The sequence below is a fragment of the Dermacentor silvarum genome, chromosome 1 (genome assembly GCF_013339745.2).
Source record: "Dermacentor silvarum isolate Dsil-2018 chromosome 1, BIME_Dsil_1.4, whole genome shotgun sequence".
Classification (NCBI taxonomy): domain Eukaryota; kingdom Metazoa; phylum Arthropoda; class Arachnida; order Ixodida; family Ixodidae; genus Dermacentor; species Dermacentor silvarum.
This window is the reverse complement of record NC_051154.1, coordinates 292,961,686-292,981,558: the sequence shown is the minus strand read 5'-3', so window position 1 is coordinate 292,981,558 and position 19,873 is coordinate 292,961,686. Positions and strand designations below refer to the sequence as shown.

The window sequence follows — 19,873 nt, the reverse complement described above, 5'->3', positions numbered from 1 at the left end:
GCTCCTGTCCAGATGCGTGTGCGCGGTTTTCGTTTCCTTTTACGCTGCCATTCACGCAACCTGCTTCCCCCCCCCCTTTTTTTTCTTGCCCTCTTTTCGTCATTCCCAGCTGATTCATTCCTAGCGTACTTTTTGTCTTCTATAGTTTTTTTTTTTTTCGCGAGCGCGTCTTTATGATCTGTTCTTCGCAATCGTCCTCCGTTCAACATATCTCATTTGAAAACCAACCTGGCACCGCGCAATTTCAGAGTTTGGACCGTTTTGATTTTAAACCCGCATTAGGCTGGACCTGCCCCCCCCCCCCCCCCCCCACCTTCTTTTTTTGCTCTCTATAGTTCTAGAATATCGATCGAGCCCTGTTTTTTGTTTGTCTTGTTTGTCGGTCTGTTTCCGCCTTTTTAACTCCCTTCATGTATGGTATATATATATATATATATATATATATATATATATATATATGATCCCGTGCCGTTCAGCCACTGCTTTCGAGTGGTGAGAATATGATCCTCAGCCAGGCGGCCCATCTATATCGCGTTTCGTCGGCCGCCTCCGGTTCTCATTCGAATTCATACTCCCATCTGCCCCACCCTCACGCCCTCTTCGCGATGACCGGAACTTTATGGCGGTGGCAGCACTGGCTAGATGCGTTGAAGCACCGAGCAGCAAAAGAACTGCATAAATAAGAGAGACAAAAGCAAGGGGTTGTTTTCCGTCGTTTCAGTGTTCGTTTCCTTCACGTGTGGACTGCCTATGGCATTGTTCCGATTCTCGCCGTTAGGTGTTAGACGCGAGATTTGGGTACTGCTGCGCAGACGCCGGTTGTTCGTCCGCTTTCAAGCAAGCGTTTAACATATGGCCACGGTCTCTAAAGTGTTCGAGATGAAACAACAACAAACGCAGTTTCGCCCCAAGGGCGAAGCATTCACAGCGATAACGAAGTATGTTAGACTCTTCAACGAAGTATATCGTAGTTTTATATGTAAGCGATTTGAATCGCCGTGAAGATTCGCTTACTGCCTAAACACGCGTGGTGTCGTGAAAGTTCGCTCGATGACAGTTAGCAGTCGCGGTCACAACGCTGGCGTTACGCGGAGTGCGCGTGCTTGTCACGAGCGCTCCGCGCTGCATGCTGATCCCTTCACCATTAGAACTGTCAGCGCCAGAACGCTGACGAATGCAGTGCCGTTGGGTCATACTCATGTTAACCCCCGGTGATACCCCGCGGGAGTAAACATGAGTTTGAATTTTCCGTCGTTTGTATAAGAGCAACTTCTATGCCGGCTTCGACGTCGCTTTCGGGACCGACTATGACTCGTTTAGACACTGCCTCCGAGCATTTCCACGCCTACGAGCAGTTTAGTAAGATTATAAAATTATATAGCACGCTGTTCAGAGAGAGAGAGACTTTCCTTAATGGGTGTTGGAGACGTTTGCTAGCCCAACGCCTAGTACACTATACACAGTATATAGCCTGCCTATAGCACTGCCTAGCCTGCCTATAGTCAGGATGTGAGCTCGTTGCTGGTTCAGCTTGTGAATAGTGAGCTACAGAGCAAGAGAAGAAGGCACCATGTTTCTCATAAAATTATGCACGAGACACATACATACATACACATCATTGTGCGTGCGTGTTCCAAATGCCTTATCGTCTCCTGGTGCCTTTCCTGTGCTATATGCATGTACTATCGACCAAAAAACTTTACGGACCAAGAGATCTGTCAAAAAGCTGAATATATCCGCAGCCTCAAAACGCAGCCCGGTATTCCCATTTCTGGTGTATGCGAACAACATTGTGATGTACGGTTTATGGCCACTTTTAAATGCTGCTCGCATATTTAGCGTTTTCTGAGATCCCGTGGTGCGTAAACTTTTTTTTTTTCGGCGGTAGTACCTTGGCCAATATTCACAAAACTCTATTACGCTAGACTTATTCGTAACAGGATATTCCAGACAATCTTAAATGCTGGACACACGTTAGCGAAGCTGGACAACCAGTGGCAAAAATCACTTACGAACTAAAAGCTCGGTGCATTCGTAAAGAGTGCTGATTCTTGAGGGAGTGGTAATTCATATTGTGCTATATATAGGGCGCACTTGGAAGTCAAGGACAGAGTATGCGCCTTTGTGTGACTCCCTCTGCCCTTGTCTTCCCAGCGCGCCCCAGCATATTGTGAATCAGGCCCCATGGTTAAAACATGCAAGTTTGCAAAGCTGCTATGGGGGGTACCACTGAGCGGTCGCCGGTGAGCATGTTGTCCGGTCCGATCCTCTGGACGTTTGTCGGTTTGCCACGGACCCCCTTGTTTTCCGTATACCCGACGGCGCATATAGAGACGTATTCTTTCTCCCCGCACTCAACGCTTCGGGTGTGCCATACGACGACGACGACGACGAGTCGACGGGGCCCAAAGACGAGACGTGCTCCATCTTACAGCGTCGCGGGGAACACCAGCGCGCGCTGTCGCGGTGGTCATCGTCGCTGCTGTTCGTATAGAATGTTGGCCCTGAGTGATAGGCCGCAAATCGGGAGGTATAGGAGGCAACGAGAAAAGAAAAATAGTAATAATGAAAGCGCTAAGAATAGAGCTAGTGGTGGGGAACAAGACGTTTGCATGAGTGAGTGTGTAGCCAGCCAGCTCTGCAAAGGGGGGTGAATGAAGAAAAAAAATATTTGCAGGAAAGAATAAAAATGTGAAAAAGGACGCGATAAAGGGTGTATTACAGATCACAGATGAGAAACCTGACCGAAATAAAAATCGGGGGCAGGGGGGCCTCTACACCTACATAACGGAATAATGTGGGCTCATTGAATGACCGCAATAAGGCTAAACGTTTTATCGTTTCAAGCAATATATTACAACGGCACAGACTGTTCAGAAAGTCACTCGCGTCGCTTTACGCCCAAATTCGAATAGCGGGGACTTGACGCTGCTGATCGCGGTTCAGGCGTCAGTAGACTGCGCTAGACGCAGTAATTTTTTCGGTCCCTTCCTTTTCCTTTAATTATCTAAGTATTTAAATAAACAACCAATTACGGACTTGAAACGTGCGCAAAAAAGAGAGAAAGATAGAAACAAAGAAACTATGTGCATTAAACTCAAAGGGGAAAAAAAAAGACGCTTTGGGCAGCTTTACGTAATCTAATAATCACCCACAACACTCCCTCCCGAAGTGAAATTAAAAGCGTGACTTGCCTTAGAACGTGAATACCTAATCTGCTGCTTACCTAAAAGAAGAGTTCGCGGGCAACGGCTGACAGTCGGCTGGTCGCCGTCCGCTGGTTTCCGAGAACAAACACGAATATCCCAACCAGCAGAAACAGAGTAACCAATGAAGAAAAACACGTTTAATCAAGATACCTGCAGTACTGTATTTCGGTGTAAGACTAAGCGAAAAGAGCTGCTGGGAGGCTTTCACAGCTTTGATCGAATACGAGAATAGCTGTTTGCCCTTGCCACCATTTTTGCCTTAACTAAGTAGAGTCAGACCTTTGACTCAGCAGCACTGTGGTTCCAAGGATGAAGAGAAACATTTATGGGGCTTTTTTTCGGCAATTTTTTTTCCGAGACGTAGCCGGCATATTGCGTGTTTGAAGAAAATAGAAATGAAGCTATCACAGTTATAACGATGACAAAGCATCATTTGTTAACTTTTGCAGGTGCTTTTCCTTGCCAGTCGGATGCGCCGGACTGGCCCTGTGACATTAGCATTCTCGAGTCAAGCAGGTGATGGTGGTGATGATGATGATGATCCAATATACTCGTACATACCTATGTCTAGCTGCACACGCCATCGTGAACGTTTTCGCGGGAGTAGATGACCAAGTTGCTCGAGAGAGCAAAACAGGCTGCATATTTTACATTCTTGATTTCTTTCATAATTCCGTATACCACGCACATATCATTTCAAAAGCACAAAAGTGAATTTGGTTTCACCAGAAGAGCTCCGAGTTCTTTGGGTTCTCGGTGTATCTATTCACATATGCCACTCGGAAAGCCTGCTGTCATCGTTTTCTCATGATACGGGCGTCGTCGCGGAAGTAGAATACAATACTTAAATAAAGAAGAAAAAAAAAGGGGGGAAGGGAGGAATCGCGAATGCATTCAGCAAAAGTCCCTAGTATGGCTATCGTCAATGGGCCAGCAAACTATGCTTATTGGTCTTTTGTTTATAATTTTTAAGCGAAGCTTTATAGCCTCACAAGTTTCGGCGGGGGTGGTGCATGGTGTCACGCTGAAAAGTGAGTCGATCCTGGTGATAGTGCAGAAAGGGTCCAAGCTCAATGGCACATACCGCTGTGGGTTCGGGGACCTGTAACGTGCCCTTCAACTACCGTTGTCACACGTGGGACCAAAAGAGACAAAATCACCAGCCGTTATCCTGTTGAGAAAATTGGGGTAAGCGAAACTTGTCGTCCGATTCTAGCGTGAGGGCTTCCGAAGCCCAGGCGAAACGTCATCGAAGAGCCGCGGACCCCGAGTTGCGGGAGCGCGATGTTGAGGCCAAACGTCAGCGAAGAGCCGCCGACCCTGAGTTTGGGGCAAACGAAGCGGAACGCCTGCGACAGTGTCGTCTTGCCACTAAGCGTCCCTTACCTCCATTTTCTCCACAGAGGAAGGGCTCTGAATGTTTTACAAATCTTTTTTTCCAGCAAGAACGCCGTCATGATTAAGTAAAAAGAAACATGCTCAGTATTAAACTTGTTAGGAATCCTACTTAAACTTAACAATTGTGACGAGCGCGAAAGAAATAGCTGATCGAAATAGAGTATTACTCAGAGCTGGTTATGAGGTTCCTTGTTATGGCATCCAAACAGTGCTGCTGTTGAGAAATCGGCTCCAAAGCAATCATTGATTACCCGACAGCATCCATTAGCCAGCCCACAGGCCACGTATAATTCACGGAAAAAGGAAACAGTACTACTGCGCCTTCCACCGTGGAAGGGAAATATTTAAACCATTATATAAGGCTTGTATGTCTCATGGGCCGGTATTTTTAGCGATGCGTTATGCTTTATTCTATACTCGTCTTATCATCTACCGCTCACGGCCGGCTGATCCCGTTGATAACGTGAGGGGACCGTCGCTCTGACCACTGACCAAGCGCGAAAGGGCATTATAGCATCGGAAAGGCATCGCTACAAAATACCGGCCATGGTGCGGTCTCCGCTTCAAGGCCGTTTCAAAACCGCGTCGTCGACACGATATGGTCCTCTTAGGATGAGAGGCGATATTGCGCACAACACCGCGATTAAGGGTGGAAGGATGATTAAACAAGTGAACGGAAGTGATAATGGGTATACAGAGAGGTGAATTAACAGTTAATTGATGGTGAATTAAAGGCGTTTGGTTGGGTGATAGGAGTGAAATGAAAGTTAATGATGAGATAGAGTTAGCTAAGATAATGAAGAGTAAATGATAGTGAATGAAGGTGAATGAGGTTGTGATAGGGTGAATCAAGAATGATGAAAATTTGAAATTGTGCATATAAACTGGCTCAACTCACTGAAGAGCTTATATATGTATATATATATATATATATATATATATATATATATATATATATATATATATATGTACTCGTGTATCCTCCTTTCTACATACATTTGTGGTGCTTACTACCCCTGTATTACTTTTTTGTTTCCGAAATTTGTATAATAGAGAGACGCCTTTGCAAATGCGAAAAATTAATTGCTACCCAGAGAGCATTAATGGAAGCTTCATCGACGGATAATTTTTGACGGGTTATCGGTAAGTGATTGAAATCACGAGAACGAGAAAAATAGACCGAGATGGTCGCTTCTAATGTTCAGCGGGTACTTGTCTGAGCAGTGTTCAGGCACTCCCTCTTTTACAGCAGCGCAAAATCGTGCGCACGTTTAACGTTTGCTCGCCGGCAGTATATGTTCCAACAACACACCAGCTGCCGGTGCCGTCTAACAGGCACCACCTTGCACACAGTCAATAAGCTACCAATGATAATAAAAGAAGCGCACTCTTGCAACGACGTGTTCGGAAAAGAGACTTTTTTCAGCTAGCCAATATCCGCCCAGTCAACTCACGCTATTCTAAAGAAGTGAAGCATATTGTACGTTCACGGCCAGGTGAGGAGGAGGAAATCGTTATTATTGGTTAGAAATAAACTAAAACTCTGATGCGGGCCTCTCGGCAGGTGAACCGAATATTTAAAGCGAATTGCGATCGGTTAAGCTCGCGCAGACAGCCAGTGAACACAGCGTAAAATTTTAACTGACGCCGAGTCGGCATGCTTTTGTACCTCCCTATACCCCAGCAAGGCGTGCTACGTGGACGGCGGAAACAAAAGGACATTCAAAAGCACAGCGGGTCGGCATCCTGTCCAAACCCGAACAGGGGTGGTGCGCAGCTGTGGGACAGCTTCACGCTCGCAGCCAGTTATCTGACTCGTCTGTTTACTCACTGGGCGGACTTTACGCCAACGCGGTGTCCCATGTCGTCGACGCATTCAAGGTGCCCGGCAACAGGAGACCGCGAATGCCGGCGACGGCGGCAATACTACCACCACGCCTGCCGTCGCTTACTCTTCTAATTTTTTGTTCTTTTTTCGTGCACGTCGGGTGGCTGTAATGCACCGGCTTGCGTCATATAATAATGTCGGCCGAGACCTTTCTCTCTCGTGCCCCCCAAGTGTCCTTCGATGCTTCTCTCATTATGCGGTGCATACCGCTGACGTCACAGGGCTAGTCGCCAACGACAATGGACCGCCGCATGGGTGTCGCGCCGATTTACGACTCTCGCCGCTGTCAGCTGCCTGCAGGTCGTGCGGAAAAAAATGTGCTGTCGATGGAAGGCAAGAAGGGCACAAAGCCACGGAGAGGCACACGCAGCGAAAAAGGCAGGACGAAATGCATGAACGAATGAACTAATTAAAAATTAAAATTAAATCGTGGGCTTTGACGGCGTCCCAAACCGCATGGTTACGTGGTAATGGGAGGCTCCATATTAATTTAGGTACACGTTAGTTAACACGCACCTAAATGTTAGTATACACGAGTGTTTTTACATACTCCCGCTATCGGAATGCGGCTGCCGCAGATGGAAATCCAACCCGCGACTCCGTGCTCAGCCACACAAAGCCATTACCACTGATCCACCACGGTGGGTGAATGAATGAATGAATGAATGAATGAATCTAATGAATGAATGAATGAATCAATGAATAGCCACTGACCCACCACGCCGGGTAAATGAATGAATAGCCGCGGATCCACCGAGGCGGGTGAATAAATGAATGAATGCTCTCTCTTATCGCGCGCATCGTTCGCATCCAAAATCTGCCTACGCGGGTTGCTAATTTCCTCCCAACCGTGTATCACTCGCGGCCCTGCAAAGGGGCGATACGTCGAAAAAAGCGGCGCAGACAACAACGCCTGCTCACTGTACCCGGTTCGTATTTAGGGAAACAAGGGGACGAAATGCGCGGAGCTTAGCATGAAAGGCACGCAAATAAAGAGGTGGGGCCCCTCTTCTCGCTTCTTTCCGCTCGCCCGCGCTTCCGCCGCTCGGGCCCACAGTCCGTGCTCTGACGAAGTCACAGACGGCGGCGTCATCGTGGTCGCGGCCCGCCATTGTTGTGTCTGTCAGAAGTCACGCTGGCTGCGCGACGCGACCGGAGCGGCAGTGCAAAAGGTTTGCGGTAGAAGAGTCGCCGGATGGCGGCAGCAGCAGCAGATCCAGCAAAGGGACACAAAAGAGCCTGGCAGAGAGAAGGGGCGACGTCACTGTTCCGTCTGTCTCTCTGGCAGCCACGGCGCGCGACGGACCCGCGCTAAAACTTTTATAGCGGCGCGCGGCCCCCGACGGCTGGCTCCGCCTGACACGTGGTTTTGCTCTCTCGCGCGACGCCCGGGGCGTTCGCCGAGGTCCAAGCGGCGTCTCTTTCTTCTTCATCGAGTTGATGCGTTATTGTGAGTCACTCAGTGTCTCTGTCTGATACATTTTTTGTTTCTATCTCTCTCCGAGGTTTTTCATTCTTTGTTGGTGGTGCAAGAAATCGCTATCGTGCGCGCGCACGCGCCTACGCATGCGCTTCGCCACTTTACAACTCTGTCCAACGGTGAAGGATGCCGGGTGGGAGACTAACCGAAGTTAGCTTTTTTTTTTTTTTTTTTTTCTTTTTTTTTCTGTTTAGCTGGTATTTCTCTATAACATAATGTTCATTTTGTGCGGCGCGTAGTAGAATGCGGACAAGATGAAGTCGAGACGCGACAAGTTAGCGTTCCTTAGCGCGCTAAGTGCGATATCTTCCGACTCGGCCCAGTTTTTTCCACCCATTCGCAACTCATCACTCAACGTTGTTCGCCGCGGGTAACGTCTGCACTTTCGTTTGTTTGTTTGCACGTTTGGGCCATGCGCCTGGTATACTCGTAACGGCACCTTCATGCATAATTCGTCACACCTGCACGTCATCGTGCACGCGAGAGACTTCCACCCACCACGCGCGTACTCTCTCTCCCTCCGACGCCCATCAATCGACGCTAGCGGCGCGATCATCGGTCCGCAGTGCGAGTCAGACCCGACAAAGCCGCGCGGTTGTGGGTGCAATAAACGTAATGGCTCGCCTCTAGATGTGAACGAGCGAACGCTCGTGTTTTGGGCTAAAGGAGGTTCGCGCCACACGGACAGAAACGAACGTTCCCGGATCTTGCACGATTCAGCGTCGATATAGCATCCATTAAGCGGTCGGGGTTACTGCTTCCTTCGTGTGTTCTTGCGTGTTGCGGTACGAAAAAAGCACACCGGCTGTTAGAGTGGTGGGAGTGGATCGATAAAGCTTACGGAAACGATTCTCACAGTGCTGTTGTAGACAAGCGGTACACTCGTGGATATCCGTGACGTATACACTGGCACATGCGTGCATACACGGTGAGATCATCCGCAAGGCAGCTGGGTGCGCTGCGCTACCGGCTTCCCTTTGAAAGGAAGGAATAATTCACGCTTCCCGTTCTTTGTTGACGACGCCATCCGACTTGTCGCGAAATAGAGGCAACTTCACGCGCCATTTATTAGTTAATTTGGTGCTTTATGAACCTGCCTTCGCACTTACCCGAGAATAGGGAGTACCTATGTCTTTTATTGGCTTTGGTAAATGTAAAATAGTGTCCGTTTTACTTATTTTTTGCACTTCTACTCTTCCACAGGTTATTTTGGTTGCAGCACCCCGCGCTCTTGTCATGCGGCTCTATATGACATGGTATTTGACAGGACACTATAGCGTTTCGAAATGACCATATTCGAGAGACGGCCAACGTAGTGGGCATTATGTGCTAAAGTTCTAAAGGAAAGAATGAGACTGGTTTGGTCCCGTGATAAGAAAAATGAGAGCTGTACATTGGCAAGAACGCAATGCAGACTGAAGTTGGGGGCAAGATGAATAAAGATGAACCTAAGAAGAGTGGGAGTGGAATCACCTAGACAAATGCTAAGGTAAACAAGCAATCGGCAATCGATAGTGCGAAGAGATAGACGACGTATTCATTGAAAACAATGACTCACATATACATTAATGGGAAGCATAGTATTTCCCAAAAGTTCGGAGCGATAGACAACGCGTATGTCATGTTGGGGCCCCTGTCGAAGTTTCTGTTGCTCGATAGCCCCATAGATTCAAAGGTGCAGTGCTAAACATAATAATATGCTTCTCCATGAACGACGTGCTACAGGATCTCTTGATAACGGTCAGGCGACAGTTCTTAATCGAGGAGTGGCTCCGAAGCTTTTCACAAGGACTTATTATAGAGAGAGAGAGAGAGAACTTGATTGTCGCTCCGTGGATTAATAAGCAGGTGGCCTCAGTCCAGGCTCCGTTGTTAGGGCACGTCAGCGTACGTACAGGCCATAACAAGGGGAACAGTTGTTTCGTTCATGGTGTTCCACGTAACAAAGCAACACTGTGGCTTTGAAAGACGCCGCGCAGTAAAGAGCTCCGGATTAGTTTTGATCACATCTTTAACCCGCAGATAATAAAACTCTGTAGATAACCAGTGGTTTATTAGAGATGCAGAATGGTTGCCAAGAGAAGGGAAGCGCAGTCGAGGACAGCACAGGATTAGGTGGTGGGATGAACTGAGGAAATCTGCAGGCATAACATGGGCTCAGCTGGCACGAGACCGCGGTAACTGGGGGCCGCTGGGAGACGCGTTCGTCTTGCAGTGTACGGAAATGGCCTGACGTATACTGACGATGTGAACTCGGTACAGGAGAGTTCTTGCATTCCACCCCAATCGGAATGCAGAGCAGCCGTGGTAGGAAATCGAATACGCGACCTCGTTCGCAGCAGCAGAAAGCCATCGTGGCGTTCTTAACATCTTAACAACCGCGGCCGGTAATGGTAAGAGCAACAACAACAACGAACGCGTGTACACTATAGCGAGAACAGGGCCGAATCAGCTTTACAGGCTCGTTTTACTCGGCGTAAACAAGCCTCTATTATATGATCGTCATCAGCAATGTTCTTGGCATGCCAATGAGATGGTTTTTAGCAATGGACTATCGTGCTGCTACCGGTCTCGATGGGCTTCATTTCATCCCGAGTACCCGGCGCATCGAGATTAACGACTCTCGCCGCTTGCACTCTCGGCTAATCTCATCGTCGGCAACCATAAAAGTCCTCGCTTGGCTCGTAATAAGGAAAACCGCGTTCCCTGTCCTTCCGACAGAGGGTCTTCCAGATTCGATGGCAGTGGCATTGGCACGCGGGTAAGCACTCAATGTATGGCGGGAATCGAGCTCAGAGCTGCCAGCACTTAGCCAGCACAATTGCTCCGAGCGCTTTGTTTGCGCGACGCGTGACCACGGATAGGTTAATCCCGCGAGATTGCCGCACTCCTCGTAGGTGCAAATGTCGAAGCGCCGTAGCAGGAAGAACAAAAAAAGAAAAGAGCACATGCTCACACACTACGCTCTATCGCTCACACACACGTGAAAACAGGCACGTGAAAGTGCAGACAGTGAGAGTGGGTGGGATGTGGAAGAAGAGGTTTACTCAGCGGCTCTCTTCCGGCGCTTTCTTCAATATTTCGTTACTGCGGCTCTAGATTTATTTGGAGAATTTTTCAGGGACAGAGGGAGAGGCGCACGTCCTTTGAGAACCAAGCGCTGCTCTTGAAGCCGGGAAACTAAGTTGCGCGTCGCTTTCCTTTATTTTTTTCCCCTTCCCGCTCCCTTTAACTTTATTTCAGCGCCCAGGGCGGCGCCCCGTTTCCTCCCACTGTAGGGACACTACTTTCCTACCTTCGGCCCACCATCGATGTTCGATTTCCTTTCCCGCCCGAGGCCCAGCTTCACAACCCGAAATTTCGCGCACATTCGTTCGCTTTTCTTTCTTTTTCCTGAGCGGCGATTACCCCTTTCGGCGGCGCGATTATGTGGAGCGCTCTGGACGAACCCTTGTTCTTCCCCTTCTTCCTATACCTCGGCTTTCGTTACACCCTCACGAAGTGTAGGCGAAGCGAAGATGAGGAGGGGGGCGGGGAGATCTGAGCACCTACGCCAACAACAGCGACGCCGGAGCCGCCGCGGGAACAAAGAAAGAGGGGGGCCCTCGCCGCTTGTCGTCCGAAGGTGGGCGGCCCCGTCAAGAGCCTTTTCCCGCCAATTTCGCACCTTGCCGGCGCGCCCGCGAACGCAAACTGACAACTGTCTCTCGCGCTCTTCGCGTGGAGCGAGCGTCCCCCTCTGCGCGTATCTCCTCCCGTGGATAACGGCCCTCTCTTCACCTCCCCCCAATTTCCTGATCCCCCCCCCCCCTCCCGCCTCCAGCTGAGAGCTCGTACCACGCATTCCGAAACCCGATGCTATGCCGTTATACCGAGTCTATTGTCGTTTCTTCATTTGTGTATTCCCCCGCATTTGACTCGTTCTTTCGTTCACGTCTCAAGCCATTTCTAGTGTCACGTTTTCCTCGGTATGGTGTCCCGTTCGTGGCCCCTTTCAAGCCACCTCCGTTCCCCCCCCCCCCTTTTTTTTGTGCAATGTTTTTTTTTTTTTTTTGTCTTTTGTTTTGGTTTGTGTTCCATTCACTGCGCTTACACATTTACGTCTCCCGTTCCCCTATAATCCACCTTGCTTCATTCGCTCCTTCCTTTTGCCTTCTCATTATTTTTCTCTACAGCAGGTCTCTTTCTTTCTCTCTCTATTTCTTTTTTCGTAGCAGTTTTGGGTAACACTTCTACTGGCGCTGCTGCTGCAAGCAGGGCTTAGTAAAGAAGGGAGTGCGCTGCGAGCGATAAGGAGACGAAAAATATGAGAAGCAGGAGCCAGAAAAGAAAAAAAGAAAGAGATAAATAAACAAGGGTGAGATAAGGGGCGCCGCGAAAGAACAGAGACTCTGTCGAGTGTCGTCGGGACACTCAAACGGAGAAGTTCTTTCTTACCTAGGCAAAAGTGGCAGATTTCCCTTGAAAACGAAAGAAAAAGAGGGAGAGAGAGAAGAAGGAGGAGGCAGAGAGGTAGCGGACAAAAAAAAATAATAATAAAGGGATAGAGGACAAGGAGAGAGAGATTTGGTCGGAAGGAGCCACGCGAGCTCGGAAAGAGGTGCAGGGAGCGCAGACAAGCAGTGGAGTATAGTTTATATCTCGGACCTTAAATCAGCGGGCTACGCCTTGTCAGCGCCTTCTCTCGGATGATCGCATCACACGCGCGGCTCAACCGGGCACGCACAGCATACGCAAAGAGGATCACAGGATAAAAGAGTAATAAGAAATAAATAAATCTAAGGAGGCAAGCAAACAACTGCGCGATCGGCGAGGGCGAAGGACGCGCGAGAGACGACAACGGCAAACTTGAGCTCGCCTAAGTCCGAGTCAATAGAACTGAGTTGAAGAAGAAAGGAGTTGAGTTCTTTTTTTTTTTTTTTTTCTTAGATAGAGGCGCGTATTTCCGGCAAAGAAAAAGGCTATAGCCAATTGGCTATTTCCGATCGGCTATAGCGGCAATGGGTTGTTAAACCGAATGTCTAAGGGCTCACGGCGGTTTCTGTTCTCTTTCCGAGATTTCGCCTCCTTATCAGTTATCTTTTGTTTTCGGGCTCGACTATGCGTGCACTTGAAGGGCCAAGGCTGGGTTTCTGTCGTTGCACTCCATTTGGAGTCGTTTATGCGGTTAATTTCGAATGAAGTCTACTGAAAAGTACAAGAATTTAACGTACGCCACAAGATGCGTGTTTTGCACGATGTGCAACAACGATGTGAAACAACACAAGTGTAGCTGCTTCGACCTTCACTGAGGGGGGGGCCTCGAAGGAGCGCATATCATTGCAGCATGTTCATCCGTAAACACGTGGTGGTCTTTAGAAAGTAAAAAGAAGCAAACGTGCGCTTCACTGCAGGGAGCAAACTTTTGACGCAGCTGTTCACCTGCTCTAGTCAGATAGGACTGGTAATTGATTCATGGGGTTTACAACGTCGCGAAGCAACACAGAGACCTTCCGGAGACGCCGTATACATAGTGGAGGGATCCGGATTCATTACCCGGCAACTGGAGTTCATCAACATGCACGCGGACAGAACTCAATGCACGGGCGCTTTTTATTTTTATTTAATTTAATTTTATTTTATTATTATTATTGTTTTTTGCAGTCCCGCCGACATCGGAGCGCGAAATGAAGTCCCCTTTTGAAAACGTAATGTGATCATCCCAATAACAAAATCATTTCTGGGGCCGCAGTTCCTTTTTTTTTTTTTTTTTTTTTGAGAATTATTCTTCTACTCTTCTAGTCGTTTGCCATCTTCTCCGGACCGGCGTGTGGCCGATAGCGATCATGATAGCGGCGACGCGGCGTCGTGCTAGTGAATGAAGAAGAATTTTAAAAAATAGAAATGATATGCATCCTCACAAAAGACGGTCACTGAACTTATTTTATAAATACGCGAGCTAAAAATGAATCTGGGGTTTTACGTGCCAAAACGAATATATGATCATGAGGCGCACCGTATAGTGGGGGACTCGGGAATAATTTTGACCGCCTGGGATTCTATAACGTGAATTTAAATCTAAGTACACGAGAATTTTTGCACTTTGGCCCCATCGAAGTGCGGCGGCCGCGGCCGAGATCGAACTCGGAGCAACGCCATCCGCTGAGCTACCACGGTGAGTAAGAAGAAAGTTCAAAGTGGCGTAAATTCATACGGGTGGCCACAATGCACGTCCCCAAACTGGTGACAGCTAATAGCTTGTTGGTGTTAATTTCATGATAACATGGCGCTTACCCGCGAGGGGGATTGGACACAAAGAGATTGACTAGAACTAATAAAATTAGTAGAAAAAAATGGCGAGAAAACAAGGATACTTGATGAGAATGCCAATAAAGTTTACCTATATACGGCAATTTCCGCGTTGATTTCCTTCTTTTCATAATTAAAAAAATAGAACAATAAATTTGGTGCCCGCAGAAAAACCAAGAACTACACAGAGACAGCGCGAAAACGCAGCCGTATCATTAATCGCTTGGTTCGGTCATCCTTGTCCAAAGTCTGCAATTCATCCGCGCTGTGAACGCACTTCGCCATCGACGCGTCGGCCTGCTACAGACCGCGTATTTCCTCGCGCCAGCATCGTCTCTACGCGCACAATGCTTTCGGGTTTTTCTCACTCCTGGCCAGGAAACATCTGTAGCTGAAACGCGTCGCGAACGGAAACAACCGTCCTCCTCCCCACACTGACCAGCGCTGACGCCATCGCTACGTCTTACTACGAGACAAGCGAACATCCTGTCTATCTTCCGCTTATCGACGCTCTTCGCCTCATCCCGATACGAAACGGCGAGACAGCGACGACGCGAAGGGTGGGGGGAGGATGCAAGCGGGGCGCGGTGAAGCCCAGGATGAGAGCGTCGCGCTGACAGGAGGGCGAGGAAGGCGCCAGCCCCAGCCTTGGCCAAAAACAGCCGTGTCCGCGCCTGCAGGCCGGCACAACGAGGATTTCTCGTCACCATCCGGCGCAGCAGCTAAGGCCGATCGAGGGATTAGGTCGCGCGCCACGCGCTATCCCGAAGAAGCCGCTGCTGTACGCCGGGCCCCGCCGAGGAGATGAAGGGTCGAATGAACGAAAGGCAGCAGCAAACATCGAAAAAGGCGGCGGGCTAACGCCGCGAGGAAACACCTCCTGTGTGCGCGGGAACTTGGCCACACACACACACACGGTGGTGCACTATACCCTCGGTATCGGCCCATGTTTTACAGGGAAAAAAAAGAAAAAAAAAAAGATTGTAACGTTTCTTCGTTCGGAGTATAGAACAATTCAGACGTCAAGCAATCGTCGTCGCCTGCTATTGCCGACCAGGCACACACAGACGCGCACGTACGGGCACACACACACACACAACCGTGGCTATGGTGGCGCGCGCTGCTGAGCTCGAGGTCGCGCGTTCGAATCCCGTCTGCGGCGGCCTCACTTCGATGAGAGCAAACTGGAAAAACATGCCCGCGTACTTGGATTTAGGTGCGCGTTAAAGAACCGCGCAGGTGTGTCAAAATTATTCTGGAGTGCCCCCCCCCCCCCCCCCCCCACTACGGCGTGCCTGATAAGCACGTCAGTGTTATACCACGTTGAAACCCACAATTTCATTCAAATTATTGTAAACGCACACGCGCACGCCGAAAAAGGAGAAGCGAACAGAACCAACTATACCCCGAGATGTTAACGAGCGCCGCTGAAAAGTGAGTGCATTTAGCATGAGATGCGGTGTAGGCGGTCCGGTGCAGGCCCACGAAGCGGGCTCTGTCGCTGCAAACCAACGCAGAGCGAGAGGGGAGCCCCCGTGGCCAGCCATGGTCCTCCGGGGCAGCGCCGTATAATAATACATTGTTTCTGCTTGCGTTTCGGCTCGCGAGAGAGTGGACGCAGCTCGTCGGGACAATCGCCCTTCGGGCACGCACTGCATACACGCATGTGCAGCGTGTAAGTGCCGGTTGCGGGACCGCGAATTAAATGGGCGTGGGAGGGAGGAGGTGGTGGGTTCGGCGCGGAACGCCAGCTCTGGAGGCACAGAACTGCGTTCTTTACCGACCTCCCACTCAACCGAACAGTCCCGAAATTTTTTTTCAAGGTCACTTGTGCATAGGCACCCAGGAGAGTTGGAATGAAAAAGGCGAAAATATGGTCCATGCACTGCATGTATTGTAGGGCAGTGTAATAGTCAGGTTGGCACGATGAATATTTATTTCATCACGACGCATTAAGAAGCCGAGTGCTTTCTGCACTTTGATGGCTGCGCGCACATGTATTGAGCTTCGATGAACTTTATTTTGTCGGAGCGATAGCGCATTCCTGAGACAGGGACAGAGGAGGCAAGACAACGCGAGCGTTGTCTTTCCTCCTCTGTCTCAAGAATGCGCTATTGCTTCGACGATACGTGCAAACAAGCCCAAGCTGCTCTTGTGAACTTTATTTCGTCGTCGTTTTCCTCAATATATAGTGACGCATACGACGCTGACGTTGGGAGCTTTTCTTGAAAAGGTGTTTGTGCACGCACACCGCTTACGGCACTGTTACGACCCGGCTATGAGGGTCAACTCCTCCCCCCGCATAACAGATGTATTTTGCATTTATTGGCCGAGCCCAATCGTAAGCGTTCCTGCCGAAGCTCCACTTACGGCAGTATCGACCGAGATATGTGCCACACGTTATCGTCGCAGCCACTCGTCTAAAGTTGAGCAAATAGGAAGGATCAGCGAACTCTCCCACTGCGCAAAGGGCTGCGACCTCTCCCAGTGGTTTTTTCGTCAACCAAATATTCAGGCACATTACCTAGCTTGTCTATTGATAGAGCCCCTGCCATTCTCAGTCTCGCATCGTACGCGCAACCTGTCCGAATGTTATTGCACAATACCGACGCAAATGAGATCGACACAACTGGCCACGGCCTGCACATGGAGTCGAGTGTATATTCAGCCGTCCCGATTAGAAATTACAAATAAATATCAACACAGATATTAGATGATAATGCTCTAGCTTATGACTTTCCTGCTGTACGACGCGACCGGAAAGCAGCCTTAATAATCTTCGTTTCGTGCCCCGTAAAATGCGCTAGCGTTTGCTCCTCTCGATCGCTGTTCGGCGACCCGATAATGACGCAACCTATAGAGGAAACGTTTGTTAAATTGTAATGCGTGTCGGTAAGCCTACTTGACGTCTACAAGAAAAATACTGCGTCGAGTTATTTCACTGTGTCGATCAACACACAAGTTGAAACGCCTTCCACGAGTTATTGCGACGAAACACGAAGTCGCGTTCTGATGATGAGGCTTCCAAACAACGTTCACTCGGAAGGAGCTACGGCACGAGCATATGCTACACGCTTCTTCCGCACGCCTTTCTAATTACATTTCAAGCAAAATCCAGGAAATAAAAAATGAATAAAGAAACAAGATTCTCTTTACTAAACGACTCCAACATAACGCTGTCAGGATAAGCTTCCTTTCTTGTCAACGATAACTGCCAAAGATAATCATCATCATTTCTTTAAACCTAAAGAATACTTCCGGGTTTATGCTTAAAAGTGGACCAAGAACGTAATGAAAAAAATGGTCGCCAATTTTGAATAAGAACTACAAAGAGCAACGCTTGGAATAAAAAAAAAAAGAACAGTGTGGAACTGGTGCTCCCATGTTCCGAATCAGCAGTTTAAACGTATGTAAGGTTCTTGTACGATTACCGATTTGTCATCTATCCCTAAGATGGTTAGTCTTATTTTTTTTCATCCATTGAACATCATTTTTTTTTTCACCAGAAAGTCGAGCGCAGTCATGCATTTAATCGGGTCGCATTGAATCAATGCGCAGTACACATAGCACATGTAGTGCGCATTGATATAACATAGCGACATATCTGGATAGTCCAGTATCATCGCAACTATTAACGCAAGCACACGAATATTCCGATCGCCAGCGCTTCTTACGCGGAGTCCCCGTCTGCTAGCACCGCTTGCTTATGTTTTCTCGCTTTGATTCCCAGTCGCTCGTTCTCTTCGCATTCTTCATTCAGAACGGTTCGTTGCATGCGCATTTCCCCGCCCACTGAAGGGCCAAACATGGCAGTGTACCGAAGCCCTGCCGACTGTACCGCAGAGGCGAGTTTCTGGGGCGCGAAATTGTCGACTCCCACGTGACTAACGCGAGAAGCGAATTCGCCCACTCACGGACCTAGACAGCTACAGAGTTTGAGTAAAAAATAAAAGAAAGCGCGCACTTCCGCACCACCCACCTGATTTGCAGGGATCAAGGTCTAGGTCGTCCGAGACCCTCATCGGAAACTTGGTCCGCAGTAGCTCGTCCGCCGTGAAATGTCTCGCGTCCACGCGGTTCTCGGCGGCCAATAAGCACAGCACAAAGAGCACCGACACCAGCAGCCATGTCACAAGATGCGGAGAAGCACCGTCTCTGGAGACCACGCCGCGGTGGAGCGGCCCGTCGGGCGCACGTCCGCTAGCAGACGACGCCTCCAAACAGCTCTGGTCATCCGCTCCCGTCATGACGCCAGCGTCGCTTGCCGTCGCCGTGTGTCAGCGAGCTGCCGTCGACCAGCGACGATTCCTCTCGACAAAGAGTCCCCTCGCACCGTTTTCAAGTACGACAAGCACCGGTCCCAAAAGTGAACGCGCGTAGTCTAGCGCACGCTCTCGTTATCCACGTTCACTCTTGGGTCAGAGTCAGCAGCAGACAGTCAGAAGAATATAGCAGACGACGATGCGGCGTGCAGCGTCAAGCCCGTAACGATAACCGGCCGCCGATGACACAGTATGGCACGTTTTCGTATCGCTCGACGAGACCGTGGACCAAGGTTCGCCGCACCGGGAAAACAAAGCGAAAAAAAAAATAAAAACAAAATAAAAACAAAAATAAAACACGTGCACCGACGATTCCGCGCGGCGCAGCCCCCCGAAACGTTCGGGCTCGGACAACAAAAATTGGGAGAAAGTTTAAAAAAAAATGTAACGAACGAGAAGCGAGCCGAGGGTCACAGCTCCGGCCCAGCTGACGACGCCGTCACGACGACCTCCTCCATGGGCCGGACACCACCGGCGGACACCGAAACGTGGTTCCTCGCCCTCAGCCGAGTCAAAGCCCGGGCGCAAGCCGCTTGTCCTCGCGTGCAGTGTTGACGTTATACGCGGTCCGCCAGCGGCGTGCGCGTTGCCCGGCGAAAAAGGAGAGAAGAGCGCGCGCTCCGACTACCGCCGCCGACGCCACCGCTCACGCGTCTCTGTGTGGCCGCCGGTGCGCTCCGCGCGCTCAAGCAACCCACGGCGGAGGGAAGGGGGGGTGGGCTTGCCCCTCAGCGCTTTTTCGCCCACACCGCCTCGTCGCGGACTTCGCGAAACGGAACGGCGCGCCGCCGCTCGCAAGCTGCTCGCGCCTGCGCGCGCGCGCCGCCTCCTCGCCCTCGACCGTTCCCCCTCCCCGTCTCACTCTTAGTTGAGCCCTCCCTCCTCTCCAAGTCTTGCCTCCGCATCCACATCGCACTCCTCGCGTCGTCCTCCCAAACCCCTGATCTGTCTCTTTTTAATTACATCCTGTCGTTTTAAATGTCCGCTGTTTGTTCTCTCCCCCCCCTCTCTCTCGTCAGAAACCGTGTTCTCCGCCGAGATACCCACGGCATACACCCGTGCGTTCCCGTCACCCTTTCTCTCTACGGTCCTCCTTAGCTGATCTCCTTATATTATATCGTCCTTCGTCTTGCTTGTTATATGCGACTCATCGTTTCTTCTTCGTCCCCCCCCCCCCTTTTTTTTTTTTCTATTTAGTAGAAGCAGCCCAGAGATGCCGCTCCTCCGCACAAGGCGGCGACGTCTTCTGCTCTCCGGGTTGGTGTCTGTTGTCTGCTACGCGCACACA

At 49.8% G+C, this 19,873-nt stretch overlaps 1 protein-coding gene across 1 annotated transcript in view; it reads right to left on the bottom strand.

Annotated features, from left to right (window-relative positions):
• Positions 1-19,229, bottom strand: part of LOC119437223 (bone morphogenetic protein 1) — a 572,373-nt gene extending 553,144 nt beyond the window's left edge. Inside the window, exon 1 of the mRNA XM_037704269.2 lies at positions 18,243-19,229. Coding sequence (XP_037560197.1) covers positions 18,243-18,510 — 268 coding nt within the window. The 5' untranslated portion in view covers positions 18,511-19,229. The remainder of the gene's footprint in view (positions 1-18,242) is intronic.
• Positions 19,230-19,873: the final 644 nt, after the last annotated feature.